Source organism: Musca autumnalis, unplaced genomic scaffold, assembly GCF_047663935.1.
Source record: "Musca autumnalis isolate F117 unplaced genomic scaffold, ASM4766393v1 scaffold_5, whole genome shotgun sequence".
In the NCBI taxonomy this organism is placed as follows: Eukaryota; Metazoa; Arthropoda; class Insecta; order Diptera; family Muscidae; genus Musca; species Musca autumnalis.
Window position 1 is genome coordinate 53,944,449 of NW_027412088.1, and position 24,324 is coordinate 53,968,772.

The 24,324-nt window shown below is 26.5% G+C and overlaps 1 protein-coding gene across 4 annotated transcripts in view; it reads left to right on the plus strand.

Moving 5' to 3' along the window:
• Positions 1-2,141: 2,141 nt before the first annotated feature.
• Positions 2,142-24,324, plus strand: part of LOC141405083 (uncharacterized) — a 35,983-nt gene continuing 13,800 nt past the window's right edge. For 2 of the 4 annotated variants that reach the window (XM_073989071.1, XM_073989069.1), the window contains exons 1-10: positions 2,142-2,286; positions 4,242-4,370; positions 4,468-5,280; positions 8,624-8,755; positions 8,828-8,902; positions 9,553-10,146; positions 10,428-10,572; positions 10,976-11,371; positions 11,437-11,610; positions 11,772-12,130. In XM_073989071.1, coding sequence (XP_073845172.1) covers positions 4,310-4,370; positions 4,468-5,280; positions 8,624-8,755; positions 8,828-8,902; positions 9,553-10,146; positions 10,428-10,572; positions 10,976-11,371; positions 11,437-11,610; positions 11,772-12,130 — 2,749 coding nt within the window. In that variant the 5' untranslated portion in view covers positions 2,142-2,286; positions 4,242-4,309. The remainder of the gene's footprint in view (positions 2,287-4,241; positions 4,371-4,467; positions 5,281-8,623; positions 8,756-8,827; positions 8,903-9,552; positions 10,147-10,427; positions 10,573-10,975; positions 11,372-11,436; positions 11,611-11,771; positions 12,131-24,324) is intronic. The other 2 variants (XM_073989068.1, XM_073989070.1) reach the window with 2 other exon arrangements.

A 24,324-nucleotide genomic window follows, 5' to 3' on the forward strand; every position in this document is an offset into this window, starting at 1 on the left:
ATAGGAAAACTCATCTGAAATCGATTCGATTTCATTTGACGTTTGAGCAATGGAATTGACAGTTGAAATCGAGTGGATTTCGTAAATGTAAACATAGTATAAGACAGTGAAAACAAAAATGCCATTCTCTTATCTTTTACTTGAAAAGTTTGGCTGCTCTAACATCGTGATTGCTGGCATCCGATTTTCAGATACGGAGACATTTAAGCTAGAAATTTTACACTTTAGCTTTATAATTGCATTATGTCAACAACAGTAAAAAAACTCTGCTTTTGATAGATTAGGCCATAACAAGAAAAAATTTTAATCAGCTATTAGCTGTGGCCTACCTTATACATTGTACCATGGCATCCACCTTGGTAAGTCCCAATTTACATTAGGCGAGTTTACTTGCGGCAATTTTTCTCGTTCCCCTTTAAACTTGCCTCTTGCGTTTATATAAGGCAATTCTGTTCCGACAAGTTTGTTTTCAAAACAATGAAAATAATGTCAAATACGAAAAATATAAAAGGAATTGCCTGAAAATTGCCGGTACGAGCTATTTTTTTTTTTCCATTTCTATTCCCCTTACGTGTCTTTCCTACAAGCAGGGACTTGTCGCAAGTTAACTCGCCTAATGTAAATTGGGACTAATTGTGCTATGCCATGAACAGACCAATTGTCATTACAAAATAGGTGTGTCTTTTTACGTGATATTTTGTAATAATTATTACGAAATGTTACTAAATGCTGTCTTTTTACACAAAAGTTCAGTAAAAGAGAGCGAAGTGAGAGCAATTTTGACAGTTGTCTGCTGAGAAACTGCTAAAAGTTGCTGAAAGAATTTTTCCCAGCAACATTTAGCAAGTTCTATCAGCTGTTTTTTAATCATCTGCTAATGGTCAGCTGCTCAATGTTCATCTGATTTTTGCTAATGGTCAGCTGCTCAATGCTTATCTTATACTATAAATATTACGATTCAGCTTTATTTATTGATTATTTTATTAATAATATTATTATGATTTTATTTATTTTGCTTAAAATTTAAGAACTTTTTCATTGTTTTAGAGCTAGGTTTTCTTTCATACATTGGAGCCAATTGCTCTGTTCCAGAACCTGCAAGAAGATATTATTTTTTACTACGATAACATTTTTTCCTTTATGTTACCGAAAAAAGTAGTAAAAATTAGTAGATTCTTGCAGTACTGGAACAGACTAAATGTTTTTGCTTTGGTAATCAACTGTCACCTTGCTAAAGTTTACTAAATGCTGTCTTTTTACTTTTTTTCTCTATTTTCGTATCAAAGAGTAAAATCTCTCTTACTCTCTGAAAAGAAGTTACTGAATAATTATTACTGAAAAAGTAAAAAGACATATCATATCATAAATTTGTAGAGTTGGGCAATCTAGTTCCTGAAGCGGATCGATCTTTCTTCCTTTTCCTTTTCCCGAAAGGAGCTAGTTCCATAATATAGTTCCGAGAGCGATATAGTTCAATGAATCATTCAATTCAAACCTAATACTATGTTTACATTTACGAAATCCACTCGATTTCATCTGTCAATTCCTTTGTGTATACGTCAAATGAAAACTCATCTGAAATCGATTGGATTTCATTTGACGTTTGAGCAATGGAATTGACAGTTGAAATCGAGTGGATTTCGTAAATGTAAACATAGTATAACCCAAGAGTGGTTCCAAAAGCTATAAAACATACACTCTCTTTCGTCGTCCTTTTTATTTCCTTCGTTACAAATAGTTTTGAGAGTGAAGTAGTTCAACGAATCTTTTTTTTTGTGTCCGCATCTGAATGATGAAGGAACCGAAAGTGAAAGATCGCAGTGCGGAATTAAATTAATAAAATAAATTATACAAATGATAGGAATTATACGCATGGTTGGAACTATATGAACTTAAGGAACTATTTAAATGCAAAAGTAGAGTTGGGCAATTGAACGACCTAGCTCACTGTTCTAGTTCAAAAACGTATAAGTAACATCATCCAAATTAACGTGAAATATTATGTATACGCATTTTGTTCAAACAAACGACCGGTGTCCATTGAACTAGATAGTGAACTAGGTAGTTCAATATAGTTCAATTTGCACAACTCAATGCAAGAGCCGGATATAGTTCCAATAGTTCCTTGTCCGGAATAGTTGCTTGGAAATAGTTCGTTCCGGAACTACACAACTCTATAAATTTGCATTGAATTTGTATTTTGATTGTTTGTGTTTACCGCTCGCTTCTATTAAATTGTATTTTTAGTTTTTATTGTTATTATTTGTTTAAAAAATAATTAAAATCGTAAGTAATTAAATAATCAAATCGCTTGATCTTGGTATTTTAAAGGGTTGTTGAATTAACAAAATCCCAGTGACGCGATGACGCCTTGACATAAAAAATACAAAGTTAATCTATTAATATCCTTTTTTTCTAACAAAAACAACAAAAGGAAGGCGGAAAGTCAGTGTTTATTAAAAGTGAAAGGATGTATGTTATGGCTTATTCCTAGTTTAGCTATAACTGTCGGATAAATCTGAAATTTTTACCAAAAATAGATCTCGATGCCCTGATTACGAAAATATAAAATTTACCGGCGGTCATAACCGGTTATCCGATTATTTGAACCGAAAGTACGGGTAGAAAACCGGATATAAAAATTCTGGTAATTATTAAAATTTTAAGGATGAAAATTTGAACCCGTCCACAGGAGATAAGGAAACTTAAAAATTTAAAGAAATTTTGTTCGCGTAGCCGAAAACCTGTCCATAGGAGAAGGTCTTAAATACCCGGCCGAAGGCCGGCTTCTTGAGAAAACTTCTATTTTAAAGAAACTTTTGCCCGCGTACCCAACATTTGCTCTAGAATTGTAACCGGTTTATATACAGCTGGACATGTTACATTTCTGGATAGGTGTTTTCCAAAGCTTTCTTTTGATAGCCATATCGGTCCCGAAAACCCGGTTATACATCCGGTTTTTACCCGTATTTTCGATTAAAATAATCGGATAGCCGGTTATGACCGCCGGCAAAATTTTATATTTCGTAATCAAGATCTATCTATGGTGAAAATTTCAAATCAATCGGACGATTATAGTCAAACTAGGAATGTTCCACGCTTTGGATTATTAGCGTTCCTGATGACATTCGCAACATCATTCATTGTAAATAATGGTGGTTCCTCCTCGGCAGGAAGAGATCTAATATAACGTAGTATTATTTTCTTCGCGCTGCCAATCCCGGGTTGTTCGACAAACTGTCTATTAAAATAATTGCACACCTCTTCGAAATCATTCAGCGTAACATCACCAGATGTGATGTTGCAACTCTTCAAATGATCTAATCACTCGTCCGCACTTAGACTCTGGGTTCACTAGGCTCGACGAAGCTCGGGCAATCCCACGGCAGTGGGTTCTTACTTACCGGATTGACCCGAAACCAAAATGTTTCGGCCAGCGGCTGCCAACCCAGCATTATATGCTGCTACAACAACAACAAAAGCTCTGGCTTGTATCGAATGTGTTCATATAGATTCTCCCTGAAAGAAATGGTGCTTCTATAGAACCTCTCTGAAAGATATGGCGCTTCTATAGATCCTTTCTAAAATAAATAGCGCTTCTATAGACCCTTCCTGAAAGAAATTGTGCTTCTATAGATTTCTTCGTCAAATTTTGAAATTTTGTGACGGAAGTAGCCGAGAAAGTGGACAGGTTTTATCCAAATTAGAACCTGATCTAAGGTGTAGACAAAATATTACGCGGTACAAAGTTTGACGTTTGATCCGTTCAAGAGTTATCGTGCACACTAGATGGACACACGGACTGGGCTAACTTTTACACCAAATTAAAAAAAAAAAAAAAAAAAAAAAAAACGGAAACACGATTTTTTTGTAATAATGTCGTTTTAGAATTGAATTACACTTTACTTAGACTGAATGCAATTAAGTGCAAAAGCTTTTATTTATAGGTCCGGTAGGTGGAACGAATTTGCGACAGAAACCATTATGTTGTATTTATTTATCACGCTTCTTCCAGAAATATGTATTATTATATTATGGTATTTATAATTCCTCTTGTTTATTCGCCGAAGTGGGATACAAATACATATGAATTATGGTTTCAGCAGAGTGGAATCCTAAAATATCTCAAGAAATATTTCTGTGTCTAATTCGTGCCAGATGGGCATTTCTAGTCTTTTTATTTATAAACATCATAATTATGTATATGTATTTAATATTTTTTCTTCCATTTTCTTTTCCAGTGTTTAGAAAGTTAAGTCAAGGAATTAAACCATTCAAGAGAGTACTTATTTATTCATGTGCAAAATCTATGAAGAGACAAGCTCAAGATAATATGGAAGATATACCGACGAGTTCAAAACAACAAAGAGGTAAGTTAGAATATAAATTAAAACAATTACCATTTTTTTTGTATGCTATACTTTATGACGCTACAACTAATTATCTCATTTCAATTTCCTCTTTCAGTCGACAAGAAGGAAGTAGTCGACAGCAATGCTGACTTTCAAAATCAATATAATAGATATGTCCATCGGTGCCCAGTAACACTCAGCGAATTTAGGCAATACACCAATGTCGATAGCCTAGTAAAAGAATTTAATCGGCAACGTTATCCGGGCCATGAGAATTCCAAAAAATATTTCGATGAACAAATGAAACGTTTCTATCTGTACTTTTATAAAGAACCAAAACTTCGTTTGGAACCACCAATGGATAAGTTACAAGTGTCGGCCGATTGTCCGCCCGAAATGAAATTAAAACTTTTTGCGACAATTAAACGAAAAATGAAAATCAAATCGCCGTCGGCTTCTAAAGTTATTGCAACAGATGTTGATAATCAGAATGGCCAAAATGAAAATTGTAAATTACAAAATGTCGTCCACAATAAAGAATGTCAAAAGAAAAATATGGAAATGAATGCTGCCCTTAACAATAATGCTCCAAATCCAGCCTCGTGTAATAAATCCAGTGAAATGCCATCTAAACCCTCAATTCCTGTTGAAGAACAACATGTTCTGGAAACATGTCCAAAGAGCATACAGTCCACAGTTGTTGCCATTACTGGGAATTCTAGAACCCACAAAAGTCAAACAGAGAATTCAATACAACAACAACAACTTGCCGCTAAAAAACCTTTATTAGATACTGGACAAATGCAAAATACTCCAGCACCTGTAGATTCCGAATTAGTAGGTGGTAATGCCAAGAGCAGCAAAAGACTACCTGTGAATATGGAAGAACAAATGGATAAACCAACAACAGCAACAAAACGACGAAAAGGTAAGACGTTATTATATAATAATGATAAGGTTGTTACTAACATATAATGAACATTGCACTGTTGCAACGAAATGTTGAGTCCAGCCTTTTATATGCCCATCTTTTTCCGAATGCATCATACATTTTTGTAGCGAGACTTATATGACTAAAAAGGGTATAACCTACCATATGAGTTCATCTTAGGCCACAAATAAAGTGATCGCTTTTCTTGGTCACCTTTGGTATATACACCTTCTTGATAAGATAAAGGAACGTGTCATGTCAATATAATGCTTTGAGACCAGTGTCATTTGAGATCCGATAAAGTATATATATTCTTAATCAGGGTAAAATTCTAAGTCGATTTATGCCTGTCCGCTCGTCCGTCTGTTGTAGTCACCATAGCATCCACAAAAATGGAGATAGAGTGCTGAAACTTTGGAAAGATCAGTCTTTTGTTTGCAGCCAGGTCAAATTGAATGATTGGCTATATCGGGCCCCCATATAACTTTACCACCCGATTTCAGGTATTTTGTATAGGAAAAGTCATCTCCGGTGAACTTTTGTATTGGAAAAGTCATCTCCTGTGAAATTTTATATAGGAAAAGTCATCTCCGGTGAACTTTTGTATAGGAAAAATCATCTCCGGTGAATTTTTGTATAGGAAAAGTCATCTCCCGTGCACTTTTGTATTGGAAAAGTCATATCCGGTGAACTTTTGTGTAGGAAAAGTCATCTTCAATGAACTTTTGTATTGGAAAAGTCATCTCCGGTGAACTTTTGTATTGGAAAAGTCATCTCCGGTGAATTTTTGTATAGGAAAAGTCATCTCCCGTGCACTTTTGTATTGGAAAAGTCATATCCGGTGAACTTTTGTGTAGGAAAAGTCATCTTCAATGAACTTTTGTATTGGAAAAGTCATCTCCGGTGAACTTTTGTATTGGAAAAGTCATCTCCGGTGAATTTTTGTATAGGAAAAGTCATCTCCCGTGCACTTTTGTATTGGAAAAATCATCTCCGGTGAACTTTTGTATAGGAAAAGTCATCTCCTGTGAACTTTTGTATAGGAAAAGTCATCTCCGGTGAACTTTTGTATAGAAAAAGTCATCTCCGATGAACTTTTGTATTGGAAAAGTCATCTCCGGTGAAATTTTATATAGGAAAAGTCATCTCCGGTGAACTTTTGTATAGGAAAAATCATCTCCGGTGAACTTTTGTATAGAAAAAGTCATCTCCGGTGAACTTTTGTATTGGAAAATCATCTTTTGAAAATCAAACTTTTGTATAGGAAAAGTCATTTCCGGTGAACTTTTGTATAGGAAAAGTAATTTCCGGTGAACTTTTGTATAGGAAAAGTCATCTCCGGTGAACTTTTGTATAGAAAAAGTCATCTCCGGTGAACTTTTGTATAGGAAAAGTCATCTCCGGTGAACTTTTGTATTGGAAAAGTTATCTCCGGTGAACTTTTGTATTAGAATAGTCATCTCCGGTGAAGTTTTGTATAGGAAAAGTCATCTCCGGTGAACTTTTGTATTGGAAAATCATCTTTTGAAAATCAAACTTTTGTATAGGAAAAGTCATTTCCGGTGAACTTTTGTATAGGAAAAGTAATTTCCGGTGAACTTTTGTATAGGAAAAGTCATCTCCGGTGAACTTTTGTATAGAAAAAGTCATCTCCGGTGAACTTTTGTATAGGAAAAGTCATCTCCGGTGAACTTTTGTATTGGAAAAGTTATCTCCGGTGAACTTTTGTATTAGAATAGTCATCTCCGGTGAAGTTTTGTATAGGAAAAGTCATCTCCGGTGAACTTTTGTATTGGAAAAGTCATCTCCGGTGAACTTTTGTATAGAAAAATCATCTCCGTTGAACTTTTGTATTGGAAAAGTCTTCTCCGGTTAACTTTTGTAAAGAAAAATCATCTCCGGTGAACTTTTGTATAGGAAAAGTTATCTCCGGTGATCTTTTGTATTGGAATAGTCATCTCCGGTGAACTTTTGTATAGGAAAAGTCATCTCCGGTGAACTTTTGTATAGGAAAAGTCATCTCCGGTGAACTTTTGTATAGAAAAATCATCTCCGTTGAACTTTTGCATTGGAAAAGTCATCTCCGGTTAACTTTTGTAAAGAAAAATCATCTCCGGTGAACTTTTGTATAGGAAAAGTTATCTCCGGTGAACTTTTGTATTGGAATAGTCATCTCCGGTGAACTTTTGTATAGGAAAAGTCATCTCCTGTGAACTTTTGTATAGGAAAAGTTATCTCCGGTGAACTTTTGTATTGGAATAGTCATCTCCGGTGAACTTTTGTATAGGAAAAGTCATCTCCGGTGAACTTTTGTATAAGAAAAGTCATCTCCGGTACACTTTTGTGTAGGATGACTTCCAAAAAAAAAAAAAGAAATTATGGAATTATACCTCCCGATTTTCGGTATTTTAAGGCTGAAATCCTACCATTTTTAGCCGAACTAACTGTACCCACAATTTGACATTTGAGATTCCCAGTAGCCACAAAACGTTCTCACTAAAAATTTTGTTCTGGTTGCTTCTCGATCGTAACGGTTTTAGACCCTCCAATTTGGAGTCGATTTAATTTTCTCCGTCTGTCTATTTAGCTGCTTGATGCCCACGATAACCCTCGAAGGGAATAACAAACTTGGTACATTTTAAGATTTTATCTTTTTTTCATTTTTTCGGAGATGAACTATTATCGGCCCACTCCTTTCGATACTTCCAAAAAAGCCAGCAGTGTGATAGAACAGTGGTGCTTGTGGTGCTTGGGCACTACAAACTGCTTTAATAAAAACTGAACAGAAAACTGAAATTTTTCAAAAAAAGAAGAAACCGAAAGTAGCTCATCTTGTACCCTTTCAAAATCTTCTAAAAAAGTTTGGTAGATTTCTTGTAAAAAATTCATTAAATTTAGATTAGGTTCGAAGATTTTTCTTGTGGAAGTCCTCACTTCCCGAGATATTGGCATCGAAATGTCTGCCGCAAAAAACGAAGGTGCGGACAGGGTTTTTGCGACAGGCATTTCGATATGATGCATTTTGTAAATATTACAAATTTCCGTCCATTGGCATTTTTGTACTATATGAAGGATTAAGAATGTTATGAGTGTAGATTGCGTTGTTGCATCTGTCTGTCAGTGGAATAATTAAGGCGCTCAGCGCCAAAAAGGCCTAACAAAATGCCCAAAAAATTAAACTCCATTAGGAATCTGTTATTAGCACATTTAAGTCCACAACTTTATTTTATTTTTCTTTTAAAGTCATAGTCTGAGGGTATTTTTACCTGTCGCTAAATGACGACAGATTCCGTTTTACTCTTTTTTACTCAAGAAAAATCATATTTTGTTTTCATTGCAGTTGATGAAAGGCCCACAGGTGCTGTACAGACGGATGGGAATCACATTGGAAGTGGTAAGACAACGACTCCCATAGAGCCTTTTGACAAAATCACAACAACATCACAACCAACAACATCAAAACAGTCGTTAGGTATAATTTTATAGCCTCTAATTACAAAATCAAAATTTGTTCAAAACAATGTATTTTCTTATTTTTATATAGATGAAAAGCGCTCACAAAGTGCTGATGAATTTGAGGGTAGAGAAAAGCCTGGCGAAAACCAACATGTTGGTAAAGGTATCCATACGCCCCTTGTAAATAATCCTTGTCTGTACTGTACTACTAGTAATGTCTCAAGTATTTGAAATGGGAATTGGTTTCTTAAAAGGAATTCTTCTACTTCTCAACACACCCTTTTATCTACAAATCATTTTATATACAAATTTGGTCTGTTCCAGAACCTGCAGGGATCTACAATTTTTTAATACGATAACAATTTTTCCCTTCTTTTATCGAAAAAAAATAGTAAAAGTTAGTAGATTCTTGCAGTTCTGGCTAAAACCAACAACAATTCTTCCATCTCTCATCTCAACACACCCTTTTATCAACAAATTATCTATATATATAAAAATGGTGTAAAAAATGTATAGTAATTCATAAAATGAGAACGGCCAGGCCGATTTCTGTAAAATTTTTTGTCAGTTATTCGCATTTTCGAGGAGAAGGTCTTTGCGGAAGAAACTTTTGGAAAATCCCTCTGGAAAAGTTGGAAAAATCGAAAATTGAGTTTTTTATTAAATTTTATTCCTTAATAGCGAGACGAAGTTCGCCGGGTCCGCTAGTTTTATATACAAATTATTAGAATTTTCCTATTTACAAAATTTTCTGAAGTTACAACTAATTATAATTAATTATAATTAATTATCTCTTTTAATTTCCTCTCTCAGCCGGCAAGAAGGGACCAGTCGACAGCAATATTGATTTTCAAAATCAATATAATAGCTATGTACATCGATGTCCAGTAACACTCAGCGAATTTAGACAATACACTAATGTCGATAGCCTGGTAAAAGAATTTAATCGTCAACATTATCATGGCAATGAAAATTCAAAAATATATTTCGATGAACAAATGAGACGTTTCTATCTGTACTTTTATAAAGAACCAAAACTTCGTTTGAAACCACCAATGGATAAGGTGCAAGTATCGGCCGATTGTCCACCAGAAATGAAATTAAAACTTTTTGCTACAATGAAACGAAAAACGAAAACCAAATCGTCAGCTTCTATAGCAGCTACAACAGATGCTGATCATCGGTATGGTCAAAATGAAAGTAATAAATTACAAAATGTCCACGATAAACAATGTCAAGAGAAAACTATGGAAATGAATGCTGCCCTTAACAATAACGCTACAAATCCTGACTCGTGGTCCAATAAAATAAATGTTGTTATAACCTCCCATGAAATGGAACAATCGACAAATAACCAGGTAGCTGGTGAACAAATCGACAAGCCAAGAACACCAAAACAGGCAGAAGGTAAGATGTTTTTTGTTTGTTTTTTGTTTATTTTTTGTTTATAACTGCCCAGCAAAATGTTTGATGCCAAAGATGTCATTCAAGCATGGGTGGAAGAAGTGATTTGGCATGTCATCGTTCTAGCATCTTTGCCCCTTCTTTTTACCAGAGTGTGACCCCTAAAAAGATCACAATATTGATCTTTATTGGCAAATTTATACTTAAAATTATCAATGAAATTTCAATATTATTTTTCATCCTATAATATTTCTCATTTTCAAAATTTCTGTGTTTCTCTTTAGCTGAAAGAGCAAAAACGGCAGAGGCGTCAAGCAACAAATCTTTGGAAGGCCAAACAGAAAAAAGGTCGGCAGATCAATGCGTTGAAATCCTGGAGAATGTTTTGCTTAATGAACTTTATCCCGTGGATGAATTAAATCATTCAAAGTAAGTTTTCCAAAATTGTCGTATATATTTAAAAACAATGAGGGGTAGGTATTCTGAACGAAAAGTCCGCCTGAGTTTCGTTTTTACGCCGTTTCAACTTAAAGGAGAAAGTGTGAAAATTCTCAGGGAATAAATAAATAAAAAAAAATGAATGAATGGGGTCAAGTTACTGTAGCTACGGTTCCAAGCTCTGAACTTAGTGGAAATGCAATCACTCCCATATCCCATACGTTTACGTCCCATCGACGATGACCTGTCGTTGATGAGACGATGACAAGGAATGCAAAACAATGCTACATTTTTGTCCAAACTACCTGTAATTTGACATTTGAGGTTCCCATTGGGTCTTCTACTCTAAAAACATATCTTAATATTTATAAGAAAAAACCTTTCCTTTTTCCAGTTCTTCCATACCTCCCAACAACAACAACAACTCTTGTTTAGGATGTAATATTTCATTACAAGCATTTATTGATGGCACCAATATCATACAAATCTTAGAAAGCAAATACCAATCTCTTACCATTGAGACTATTTTCGAAGTCTATGTAAAATTTTTAAAAAATAAAAATGGTGCTGATTGGTGGAGATCGTCTTTGGTCATGACTTTTAGTTTGGCGACATTGTATTTTTCAACATGTAAGGAAATTTGTGACAACTGCAAGCGAAAACTTGATGATACAACAATAGTTGTTCATCCAGCGCCAGTAGAACAAAATTTTCCGGAATCAGAGAGGGCCGATGAAGAAAATTTGCAATCTATGGAAACTCAAAGAGTCGCTGCTAATCAACAAGAGGGGTAAGAAAATTGGAAAAAAATACGTGTTGTTTTTCTTTTAACCAATGAACTTTGCATTCATTTAGATTGGCTGATTTTCCGAATCCTCTTGATGTTAATATTAATGTTCAGTTAGTAGGGAACCCAAATGTACCAGAGCCTGATATTCGGGAGAATGAAGGCGCCATTCCAATTAAAGACAGTCATGTTGACAAATATTCCTTGCCAACGACTCTGAGTAAAATTCAAAACAGTGACAAGTAAGTTTATGGCTGCTACCATCATGCAAGGGGACCCAATCAGTAAGCCCTGCTGGTGTCTTCTCTTGCTGTCACCACCTGTTAATTGCATCTTGCCTGCTATACCTTATTTCTCAATATATGTACTACATTTTACCATAAAAAATATCTACTCTTTTCAGGTGGTACCATAAATTCAAAACCAAATTGTTACATAATCTCGAGATACAACAAAGTGCCTTGAATGTTAAAATGCCTATCACCCTTGAAAAATTTAAAAAAGCTTCACATTTTGAGATACCTCTTAAGGCAATGTTAAAGGAATTTTGTGGTGAAAATGTAGAGTTATTTGGTCGTTTGGAAAATGACGAAGAGATTTATCACAAATCATTGTATTGTTATTATAAGTTGTATTTCACATCTCCCGATGTTCGCGAGAAATATCCGCTAAAACTTAAATTGTGCCCAGCATCAATGCGTAAGAAAATACTGAGCTTTGTTAACCCTGACGGTTATATTGAGGCAACGACGGATGTAAATGGTAAGTTGTTTTTTTTTTTTTTTCTTTTTCCTGAGAAGCATAAGTGAGGGGAATTGCCAGTTGTATTATAAAACACTGTGCAACAATATTAAATATTTTTTTATAATCGTGGATTTTTTAGAGAATGTTTTTTATAATCGTGGATTATTTAAAGAATATTTTTAATAACCGTGGATCTTTAAAGAATATTTTTTTACAATCGGGGATTTTTTAAAGTATATTATTTTTATAATCGTGGATTTTTTAAAGAATATTTTTTTATAATCGTGGATTTTTTAAAGAATATTTTTTTATAATCGTGGATTTTTTAAAGAATTTTTTTATCGTGAATTTTTTTGTGATCTTAGATTTTTTAGAAAGCATTTTTATAATCGTGGATTTTTTAAAGAATATTATTTTTATAATCGTGGATATTTTAAAGAATATTATTTTTATAATGGTGGATTTTTTAAAGAATATTATTTTTATAATCGTGGACTTTTAAAGAATATTATTTTTATAATCGTGGATTTTTTAAAGAATATTATTTTTATAATCGTGGATTTTTTAAAGAATATAATTTTTGTATCGTGGATTTTTTAAAGAATATTATTTTTATAATCGTGGATTTTTTAAAGAATATTATTTTTATAATCGTGGATTTTTTAAAGAATATTATTTTTATAATCGTGGATTTTTTAAAGAATATTATTTTTATAATCGTGGATTTTTTAAAGAATATTATTTTTATAATCGTGGATTTTTTAAAGAATATTATTTTTATAATCGTGGATTTTTTAAGGAATATTATTTTTATAATCGTGGATTTTTTAAAGAATATTATTTTTATAATCGTGGATTTTTTAAAGAATATTATTTTTATAATCGTGGATTTTTAAAGAATATTATTTTTTAATCGTGGATTTTTAAAGAATATTATTTTTTAATCGTGGATTTTTAAAAGAAATTTTTTTATAATCGTGGATTTTTTAAAGAATATTTTTTTATAATCGTGGATTTTTAAAGAATATTTTTTTTATAATCGTGGATTTTTGAAGAATACTTTTTTATAATCGTGAATTTTTTAAAGAATATTTTTTTATAATCGTGGATTTTTTAAAGAATATTTTTTTATAATCGTGGAATTTTTAAAGAATATTTTTTTATAATCGTGGATTTTTTAAAAAATATTTTTTATAATCGTGGATTTTTTAAAGAATATTTTTTTATAATCGTGGATGTTTTAAAGAATATTATTTTTATAATCGTGGATCTTTTATAGAATATTTTTTTTAATCGTGGATTTTTTAAAGAATATTAATTTTATAATCGTGGATTTTTTAAAGAATATTAATTTTATAATCGTGGATTTTTTAAAGAATATTTTTTTATAATCGTGGATTTTTTAAAGAATATTTTTTTATAATTGTGGATTTTTTAAAGAATATTATTTATACAATAGTGGATTTTTTTAAGAATTTTTTTTATGATTTTTTATGATCTTCGATTTGTTTTTTTATAATCGTGGATTTTTTAAAGAATATTTTTTTATAATCGTGGATTTTTTAAAGAATATTTTTTTATAATGTGGATTTTTAAAGAATATTTTTTTTAATTGTGGATTTTTTAAAGAATATTATTTATAATCCTGGATTTTTTAAAGAATATTTTTTTATAATCGTGGATTTGTTAAAGAATATTTTTTTATAATCGTGGATTTTTTAAAGAATATTTTTTTATAATCGTGGATTTTTTAAAGAATATTTTTTTATAATCGTGGATTTTTTAAAGAATATTTTTTATAATCCTGGATTTTTTAAAGAATATTTTTTTATAATCGTGGATTTTTTAAATAATATTTGTTTTTTAAAATCGTGGATTTTTTAAAGAATATTTTTTTATAATCGTGGATTTTTTAAAGAATATTATTTTTATAATCGTGGATTTTTTAAAGAATATTTTTTTATAATCGTGGATTTTTTAAAGAATATTTTTTTTATAATAGTGGATTTTTAAAGAATATTTTTTTATAATCGTGGATTTTTAAAGAATATTTTTTTATAATCGTGGATTTTTTAAAGAATATTTTTTTATAATCGTGGATTTTTAAAGAATATTTTTTTTTATAATCGTGGATTTTTGAAGAATACTTTTTTATAATCGTGGATTTTTTAAAGAGTATTTTTTTATAATCGTGGATTTTTTAAAGAATATTTTTTTATAATCGTGGATTTTTTAAAGAATATTTTTTTATAATCGTGGATTTTTTAAAGAATATTTTTTTATAATCGTGGATTTTTTAAAGAATATTTTTTTATAATCGTGGATTTTTAAAGAATATTTTTTTATAATCGTGGATTTTTGAAGAATACTTTTTTATAATCGTGGATTTTTTAAAGAATATTTTTTTATAATCGTGGATTTTTTAAAGAATATTTTTTTATAATCGTGGATTTTTTAAAGAATATTTTTTTTATAATCGTGGATTTTTTAAAGAATACTTTTTTAATCGTGGATTTCTTAAATTATATGTTATAAACGTGGATTTTTTTGAAATTTTTTTTATTATTTTGGATTCTTAAAAGAATATTTTTTTATCATCATGGATTTTTTAAAGAATATTTTTTTACAATCGTAGATTTTTTAAAAAATATTAATTTTATAATCGTGGACTTTTTAAAGAATATTTTTTATAATCGTGGATTTTTTAAAGAATATTTTTCTATAATCGTGGATTTTTAAAAGAATATTTTTTTATAATCGTGGGTTTTTAAAGAATATTTTTTTATAATCGTGGATTTTTAAAGAATATTTTTTTATAATCGTGGATTTTTTAAAGAATATTTTTTATAATCGTGGATTTTTTAAAGAATATTTTTTTATAATCATGGATTTTTTAAAGAATATTTTTTATAATCCTGGATTTCTTAAAGAGTATTTTTTATAATCGTGGATTTTTTAAAGAGTATTTTTTATAATTGTGGATTTTTTAAAGAATATTTTTTATAATCGTGGATTTTTTAGAATATTTTTTTATAATCGTGGATTTTTAAAGAATATTTTTCTATAATCGTGGATTTTTAAAGAATATTTTTTTATAATCGTGGATTTTTTAAAGAATATTTTTTTATAATCGTGGATTTTTTAAAGAATATTTTTTTATAATCGTGGATTTTTTAAAGAATATTTTTTAATCGTTGATTTTTTAGAGTATATTATTTTCATAATCGTGGATTTTTTAAAGAATATTTTTTAATCGTTGATTTTTTAGAGTATATTATTTTCATAATCGTGGATTTTTTAAAGAATATTTTTTTTATAATCGAGGATTTTTTAAAGAATATTTTTTTTTTATAATCGTGGATTTTTTATAGAATATTTTTTTTATAATCGAGGATTTTTTAAAGCATATTTTTTCATAATCGTTGATCTTTTAAAGATTATTTTTATAATCTTGGACTTTTTAAAGATAATCGTGAATTTTTTAAAGAATATTTTTTTATAATCGTGTATTTTTATAGAATATGTTTTTATAATCGTGGATTTTAATAGAATAATTTTTATAAACGTGGTTTTTAAAGAATTCATTTTTAATCATGGATTTCTTAAATTATATGTAATAAACGTGGATTTTTTTGAAGATTTTTTTATTATCGATGATTCTTAAAAGAATATTTTTTACATCTTGGATTTTTTAAGAAGATTTGTTTACAATCGTGGATTTTTTAAAGAATATTAATTTCATAATCGTGGACTTTTTAAAGAATATTAATTTCATAATCGTGGACTTTTTAAAGAATATTTTTATATTCGTGGATTTTTAAAGAATATTTTTTTATAATCGCGGATTTTTTAAAGAATGTTATTTTAAAATCGTGGATTTTTTAAAGAATATTTTTTTATAATCATGGATCTTTTAAAGAATATTTTTTTATAATCGTGGATTTTAAAAAAAATATTTTTTTTTTATAATCGTGGATTTTTTAAAGAATATTTTTTATAATAGTGGATTCTTTAAAGAATATTTTTTTTTATAATCGTGGATTTTTTAAAGAATATTTTTTATAATAGTGGATTCTTTAAAGAATATTTTTTATAATCGTGGATATTTTAAAGAATATTTTTTATAATAGTGGATTCTTCAAAGAATATTTTTTTATAATCGTGGATTTTTTAAAAAATATTTTTTATAATCGTGGATTTTTTAAAAAAATATTTTTTTTATAATCGTGGATTTTAAAAAAAATATTTTTTTTTATAATCGTGGATTTTTTAAAGAATATTTTTTATAATAGTGGATTCTTCAAAGAATATTTTTTTATAATCGTGGATGTTTTAAAGAATATTATTTTTATAATCGTGGATTTTTTATAGAATATTTTTTTTTAATCGTGGATTTTATAAAGAATATTAATTTTATAATCATGGATTTTGTAAATAATATTTTTTTATCGTGGATTTTTTAAAGAATATTTTTTTATAATCGTGGATTTTTTAAAGAATATTTTTTTATAATCGTGGATTTTTTAAAGAATATTTTTTTATAATCGTGGATTTTTTAAAGAATATTTTTAAGCGTTTTTTTAATCTTGGATTTTTTAAAGAATATTTTTTTATAATCGTGGATTTTTTAAAGAATATTTTTAAGCGTTTTTTTAATCTTGGATTTTTTAAAGAATATTTTTTTATAATCGTGGATTTTTTAAAGAATAATTTTTAATAATCGTGGATTTTTTAAAGAATAATTTTTAATAATAGGGGATTTTTTAAAGAATAATTTTTAATAATCGGGGATTTTTTAAAGAATAATTTTTAATAATCGTGGATTTTTTAAAGAATCATTTTTAATAATCGGGGATTTTTTATGATCTTTTTTAAAAATCATTTTTTATAATCGTGGATTTTTTAAAGAATATTTTTTATAATCGTGGATTTTTTAAAGAATATTTTTTATAATCGTGGATTTTTTAAAGAATATTTTTTATAATCGTGGATATTTAAAGAATATTTTTTATAATCGTGTATTTTTAAAGAATATTTTTTTATAATCGTGGATTTTAAAGAATATTTTTTTATAATCGTGGATTTTTAAGGAATATTTTTTTATAATCGTGGATATTTAAATAATATTTTTTTATAATCGTGGATATTTAAAGAATATTTTTTTATAATCGTGGATTTTTAAAGAATTTTTTTTTATAATCGTGGATTTTTTAAAGAATATTTTTTTATAATAGTGGATTTTTTAAATTATATTTTTTTATAATCGTGGATTTTTTAAAGAATATATTTTTATAATCGTGGAATTTTTAAAGATTTTTTTATGATCTTCAATTTTTTAAAAAGCATTTTATTTAATCTTGGATTTTTTAAAGAATATTTTTTTATAATCGTGGATTTTTTAAAAAGCATTTTTTTAAATATTGGATTTTTCAAAGAATATTTTTTTGTAATCGTGAATTTTTTAAAGAATATTTTTTTATAATCGTGGATTTTTTAAAGAATATTTGTTTATAATCATGGATTTTTAAAGAATATTATTTTTATAATCGTGGATTTTTTATAGAATATTTTTTATAATCGTGGGTTTTTAAAGAATACTTTTTTAATTGCGGATTTTTTTAATAATATTTTTTACAAACGTGGATATTTTAAAGAATATTTTTTATAATCGTGGATTTTTAAAGAATATTAATTTTATAATCCTGGATTTTTTAAAGAATATTAATTTTCTAATCGTGGATTTTTTAAAGAATATTTTTTTATAAACGTGAATTTTTTAAAGTATATTTTTTTTATCGTGGATTTTTTAAAGAATATTTTTTATAATCGTGGATTTTTTAAAGAATATATTTTTATAATCGTGGATTTTTAAAGAATATTTTTTTATAAACGTGGATTTTTTAAAGTATATTTTTTTTATCGTGGATTTTTTAAAGAATATTTTTTTATAATCGTGGATTTTTTAAAGAATATATTTTTATAATCGTGGATTTTTAAAAAAAATTTTTTGATCTTCAATTTTTTAAAAAGCATTTTTTTTAATCTTGTATTTTTTAAGAATATTTTTTATAATCGTGGATTTTTTAAAAAGCATTTTTTTAATCTTGGATTTTTCAAAGAATATTTTTTTGTAATCGTGGATTTTTTAAAGAATATTTTTTATAATCGTGGATTTTTTAAAGAATTTTTTTTATAATTGTGGATTTTTAAAGAATATTTTTTTATAATCGTGGATTTTTTAAAGAATATTTTTTTATAATCGTGGATTTTTTAAAGAATATTTTTTTATAATCGTGGATTTTTTAAAGATTATTTTTTTTATAATCGCGGCTTTTTTTAAAGAATATTTTTTTATAATCCTGGATTTTTTAAAGAATATTTTTTTATAATCCTGGATTTTTTAAAGAATATTTTTTTTATAATCGTGGATTTTTTAAAGAATATTATTTTTATAATCGTGGATTTTTTACAGAATATTTTTTTTATAATCGTGGATTTTTTAAAGAATATTTTTTATAATGGTGGATTTTTTTAAGAATATTTTTTATAATCGTGGATTTTTTAAAGAATATTTTTTATAATGGTGGATTTTTTTAAGAATATTTTTTATAATCGTGGATTTTTTAAAGAATATTTTTTTATAATCGTGGATTTTTTAAAGAGTATTTTTTATAATCGTGGATTTTTTAAAGAATATTTTTTTATAAACGTGGATTTCTGAAGATATTTTTTTATAATCGTGGATTTTTTAAAGAATATTTTTTATAATCGTGGATTTTTTAAAGAATATTTTTTATAATCGTGGATTTTTTAAAGAATATTTTTTATAATCGTGGATATTTAAAGAATATTTTTTATAATCGTGGATATTTAAAGAATATTTTTTATAATCGTGGATTTTTAAAGAATATTTTTTTATAATCGTGGATTCTAAAGAATATTTTTTTATAATCGTGGATTTTTAAGGAATATTTTTTTATAATCGTGGATATTTAAATAATATTTTTTATAATCGTGGATATTTAAAGAATATTTTTTTATAATCGTGGATTTTTAAAGAATATTTTTTTATAATCGTGGATTTTTTAAAGAATATTTTTTTATAATAGTGGATTTTTTAAAGAATATATTTTTATAATCGTGGAATTTTTAAAGATTTTGTTATGATCTTCAATTTTTTAAAAAGCATTTTATTTAATCTTGGATTTTTTAAAGAATATTTTTTTATAATAGTGGATTTTTTAAAGAATATATTTTTATAATCGTGGAATTTTTAAAGAATATTTTTTTGTAATCGTGAATTTTTTAAAGAATATTTTTTTATAATCGTGGATTTTTTAAAGAATATTTGTTTATAATCGTGGATTTTTAAAAAATATTATTTTTATAATCGTGGATTTTTTATAGAATATTTTTTATAATCGTGGGTTTTTTAAAAAATACTTTTTTAATTGCGGATTTTTTTAATAATATTTTTTACAAACGTGGATATTTTAAAGAACATTTTTTAAAATCGTGGATTTTTTAAAGAATATTAATTTTATAATCCTGGATTTTTTAAAGAATATTAATGTTATAATCCTGGATTTTTTAAAGAATATTAATTTTATAATCGTTTATTTTTTAAAGAATATTTTTTTATAATCGTGGATTTTTGAGGAATACTTTTTTCTAATCGTGGATTTTTTAAAGAATATTTTTTTATAAACGTGAATTTTTTAAAGTATATTTTTTTATCGTGGATTTTTTAAAGAATATTTTTTTATAATCGTGGATTTTTTAAAGAATATATTTTTATAATCGTGGATTTTTTAAAGAATATTTTTTTATAAACGTGGATTTTTTAAAGTATATTTTTTTATCGTGGATTTTTTAAAGCATATTTTTTTTATCGTGGATTTTTTAAAGAATATTTTTTTATAATCGTGGATTTTTTAAAGAATATATTTTTATAATCGTGGATTTTAAAAAAAAAAAATTTTGATCTTCAATTTTTTAAAAAGCATTTTTTTTAATCTTGTATTTTTTAAGAGTATTTTTTATAATCGTGGATTTTTTAACAAGCATTTTTTATAATCGTGGATTTTTTAAAAGGCATTTTTTTTAATCTTGGATTTTTCAAAGAATATTTTTTTGTAATCGTGGATTTTTTAAAGAATATTTTTTATAATCGTGGATTTTTTAAAGAATTTTTTTTTAAAATTGTGGATTTTTAAAGAATATTTTTTTATAATCGTGGATTTTTTAAAGAATATTTTTTTATAATCGTGGATTTTTTAAAGAATATTTTTTTATAATCGTGGATTTTTTAAAGATTTTTTTTTATAATCGCGGATTTTTTTAAAGAATTTAAAAAAAGAGTAAAGAGTATTTTTTATAATCGTGGATTTTTTAAAGAATATTTTTTTATAAACGTGGATTTCTGAAGATATTTTTTTATAATCGTGGATTTTTTAAAGAATATTTTTTATAATCGTGGATTTTTTAAAGAATATTTTTTATAATCGTGGATTTTTTAAAGAATATTTTTTATAATCGTGGATATTTAAAGAATATTTTTTATAATCGTGGATATTTAAAGAATATTTTTTATAATCGTGGATTTTTAAAGAATATTTTTTTATAATCGTGGATTCTAAAGAATATTTTTTTATAATCGTGGATTTTTAAGGAATATTTTTTTATAATCGTGGATATTTAAATAATATTTTTTATAATCGTGGATATTTAAAGAATATTTTTTTATAATCGTGGATTTTTAAAGAATATTTTTTTATAATCGTGGATTTTTTAAAGAATATTTTTTTATAATAGTGGATTTTTTAAAGAATATATTTTTATAATCGTGGAATTTTTAAAGATTTTTTTATGATCTTCAATTTTTTAAAAAGCATTTTATTTAATCTTGGATTTTTTAAAGAATATTTTTTTATAATCGTGGATTTTTTAAAAGCATTTTTTTAAATATTGGATTTTTCAAAGAATATTTTTTTGTAATCGTGAATTTTTTAAAGAATATTTTTTTATAATCGTGGATTTTTTAAAGAATATTTGTTTATAATCGTGGATTTTTAAAAAATATTATTTTTATAATCGTGGATTTTTTATAGAATATTTTTTATAATCGTGGGTTTTTTAAAAAATACTTTTTTAATTGCGGATTTTTTAATAATATTTTTTACAAACGTGGATATTTTAAAGAATATTTTTTAAAATCGTGGATTTTTTAAAGAATATTAATTTTATAATCCTGGATTTTTTAAAGAATATTAATGTTATAATCCTGGATTTTTTAAAGAATATTAATTTTATAATCGTTTATTTTTTAAAGAATATTTTTTTATAATCGTGGATTTTTGAGGAATACTTTTTTCTAATCGTGGATTTTTTAAAGAATATTTTTTTATAAACGTGAATTTTTTAAAGTATATTTTTTTTATCGTGGATTTTTTAAAGAATATTTTTTTATAATCGTGGATTTTTTAAAGAATATATTTTTATAATCGTGGATTTTTTAAAGAATATTTTTTTATAAACGTGGATTTTTTAAAGTATATTTTTTTATCGTGGATTTTTTAAAGTATATTTTTTTTATCGTGGATTTTTTAAAGAATATTTTTTTATAATCGTGGATTTTTTAAAGAATATATTTTTATAATCGTGGATTTTTAAAAAAAAAAAATTTTGATCTTCAATTTTTTAAAAAGCATTTTTTTTAATCTTGTATTTTTTAAGAGTATTTTTTATAATCGTGGATTTTTTAACAAGCATTTTTTATAATCGTGGATTTTTTAAAAGGCATTTTTTTTAATCTTGGATTTTTCAAAGAATATTTTTTTGTAATCGTGGATTTTTTAAAGAATATTTTTTATAATCGTGGATTTTTTAAAGAATTTTTTTTTTAAATTGTGGATTTTTAAAGAATATTTTTTTATAATCGTGGATTTTTTAAAGAATATTTTTTTATAATCGTGGATTTTTTAAAGAATATTTTTTTATAATCGTGGATTTTTTAAAGATTTTTTTTTATAATCGCGGATTTTTTTAAAGAATATTTTTTTATAATCCTGGAATTTTTAAAGAATATTTTTTTATAATCCTGGATTTTTTAAAGAATATTTATTTTATAATCGTGGATTTTTTAAAGAATATTATTTTTATAATCGTGGATTTTTTACAGAATATTTTTTTTATAATCGTGGATTTTTTAAAGAATATTTTTTATAATGGTGGATTTTTTTAAGAATATTTTTTATAATCGTGGATTTTTTAAAGAATATTTTTTTATAATCGTGGATTTTTTAAAGAGTATTTTTTATAATCGTGGATTTTTTAAAGAATATTTTTTTATAATCGTGGATTTCTGAAGATATTTTTTATAATCGTGGATTTTTTAAAGAATATTTTTTTATAATCGTGGATTTCTGAATATATTTTTTTTTAATCGTGGATTTTTTAAAGAATATTTTTTTATAATCCTGGATTTTTTAAAAAAGTGTATTTTTTATAATCGTGGATTTTTTAAAGAATATTTTCTTATAATCGTGGATTTTTTAAATCATTGGAGTAGATGCTTCAAAAATTTTAAAAGCAAAAAGGAAACCGAAGAAACCGTCAGCCGTATACAGATCAATAATGGATAACATAATCAATTTTAAAGACAGGCTGCCCAGTCATAAAATCAAACAACCTTCGTGGATGTTTACAGACGAAGTATGCAACATATCCCTAAGCACACTAGGAAAAGACAAAACTCCAAATGAATTGTATGTTCAAAATTTTAATCTTTTTTCAACGCAACACAACGATTGGCGATTTTTATATACAGATGCTTCAAAAAGTGATTCAGGAACCTCTTTTGCAGTTGTTGATGCCAACGGAAAAACAATTACCACCAGAACGATGAGAAACTTCACATCTATTTTTACAGCTGAAGCTGCAGGGATTATCGAAGCCATACATATTGCAAAAACATCAAAACAAAAAACTATAATTTTCACGGACAGCTTATCTGTCCTCAAAGCTGTTTTAAACATCGCATGTAGTGCCTGGACATCGATTAACAAAATTCGCGACCTCTTAACAGACCAGAGCAACATAACACTTTTTTGGATACCTGGACATGTGGGAATTTCAGGAAACGTATATGCCGACAACGCTGCAAAATCTGCATGTACAGCACCTTTAGAATGTGATAAACTAATTGAAAAATTGGATTTGAAAACTCACATTAAAACAGAATTAGCTTTACAAGCGAATCAAAATAACATGGATTTTAGGCACTTCCATTACAACAACATAAATCCTTTATGTATTAAACCCACATATCCCACCAACGTGGATAAAAGAAAAATACGCATGTTTTCCCGGCTACGTATGGGTCATACCATCTCCACACATCAACATATTCTAAACAAGGAAGTCGACAACAAATGTCCGAAGTGCGGAAATCCTGGTACTGTAGAACATTTTCTGCAGTCGTGCAATGATCTCTCAAATTTGCACCAAGTGTATCTTAACAACAATGGAATAGAAATCCTTAAGTCACCAACTACTACTAATATTAATCATATGTACAATTTTATAACAAACTCTCATATAATTATATAAGATAAATTGTTAATAATCTGTAAATTCTTTGTATTATAAGTATTAGCTGATGGTCATAGTAGCCAATGCTATCTCTTATTAACATTGTATTTACTACATGTTAATATAATAAATAAAATAAAATAAATAATAAAGAATATTTTTTTATAATCCTGGATTTTTTAAAAAAGTGTATTTTTTATAATCGTGGATTTTTTAAAGAATATTTTCTTATAATCGTGGATTTTTTAAAGAATATTTTTTTATAATCGTGGATTTTTAAAGAATATTTTTTTATAATCGTGGATTTTTAAAGAATATTTTTTTATAATCGTGGATTTTTAAAGAATATTTTTTTTCTAATCGTGGATTTTTTAAAGAATATTTTTTTATAATCGTGAATTTTTTAAAGAATATTTTTATTTTTATAATCGTGAATTTTTAAAGAATATTTTTTTATAATCGTGGATTTTTAAAGAATATTTTTTTTCTAATCGTGGATTTTTTAAAGAATACTTTTTTTATAATCGTGGATTTTTTAAAGAATATTTTTTTATAATCCTGGATTTTTTAAAGAATATTTTTTTTTTATAATCGTGAATTTTTAAAGAATATTTTTTTAT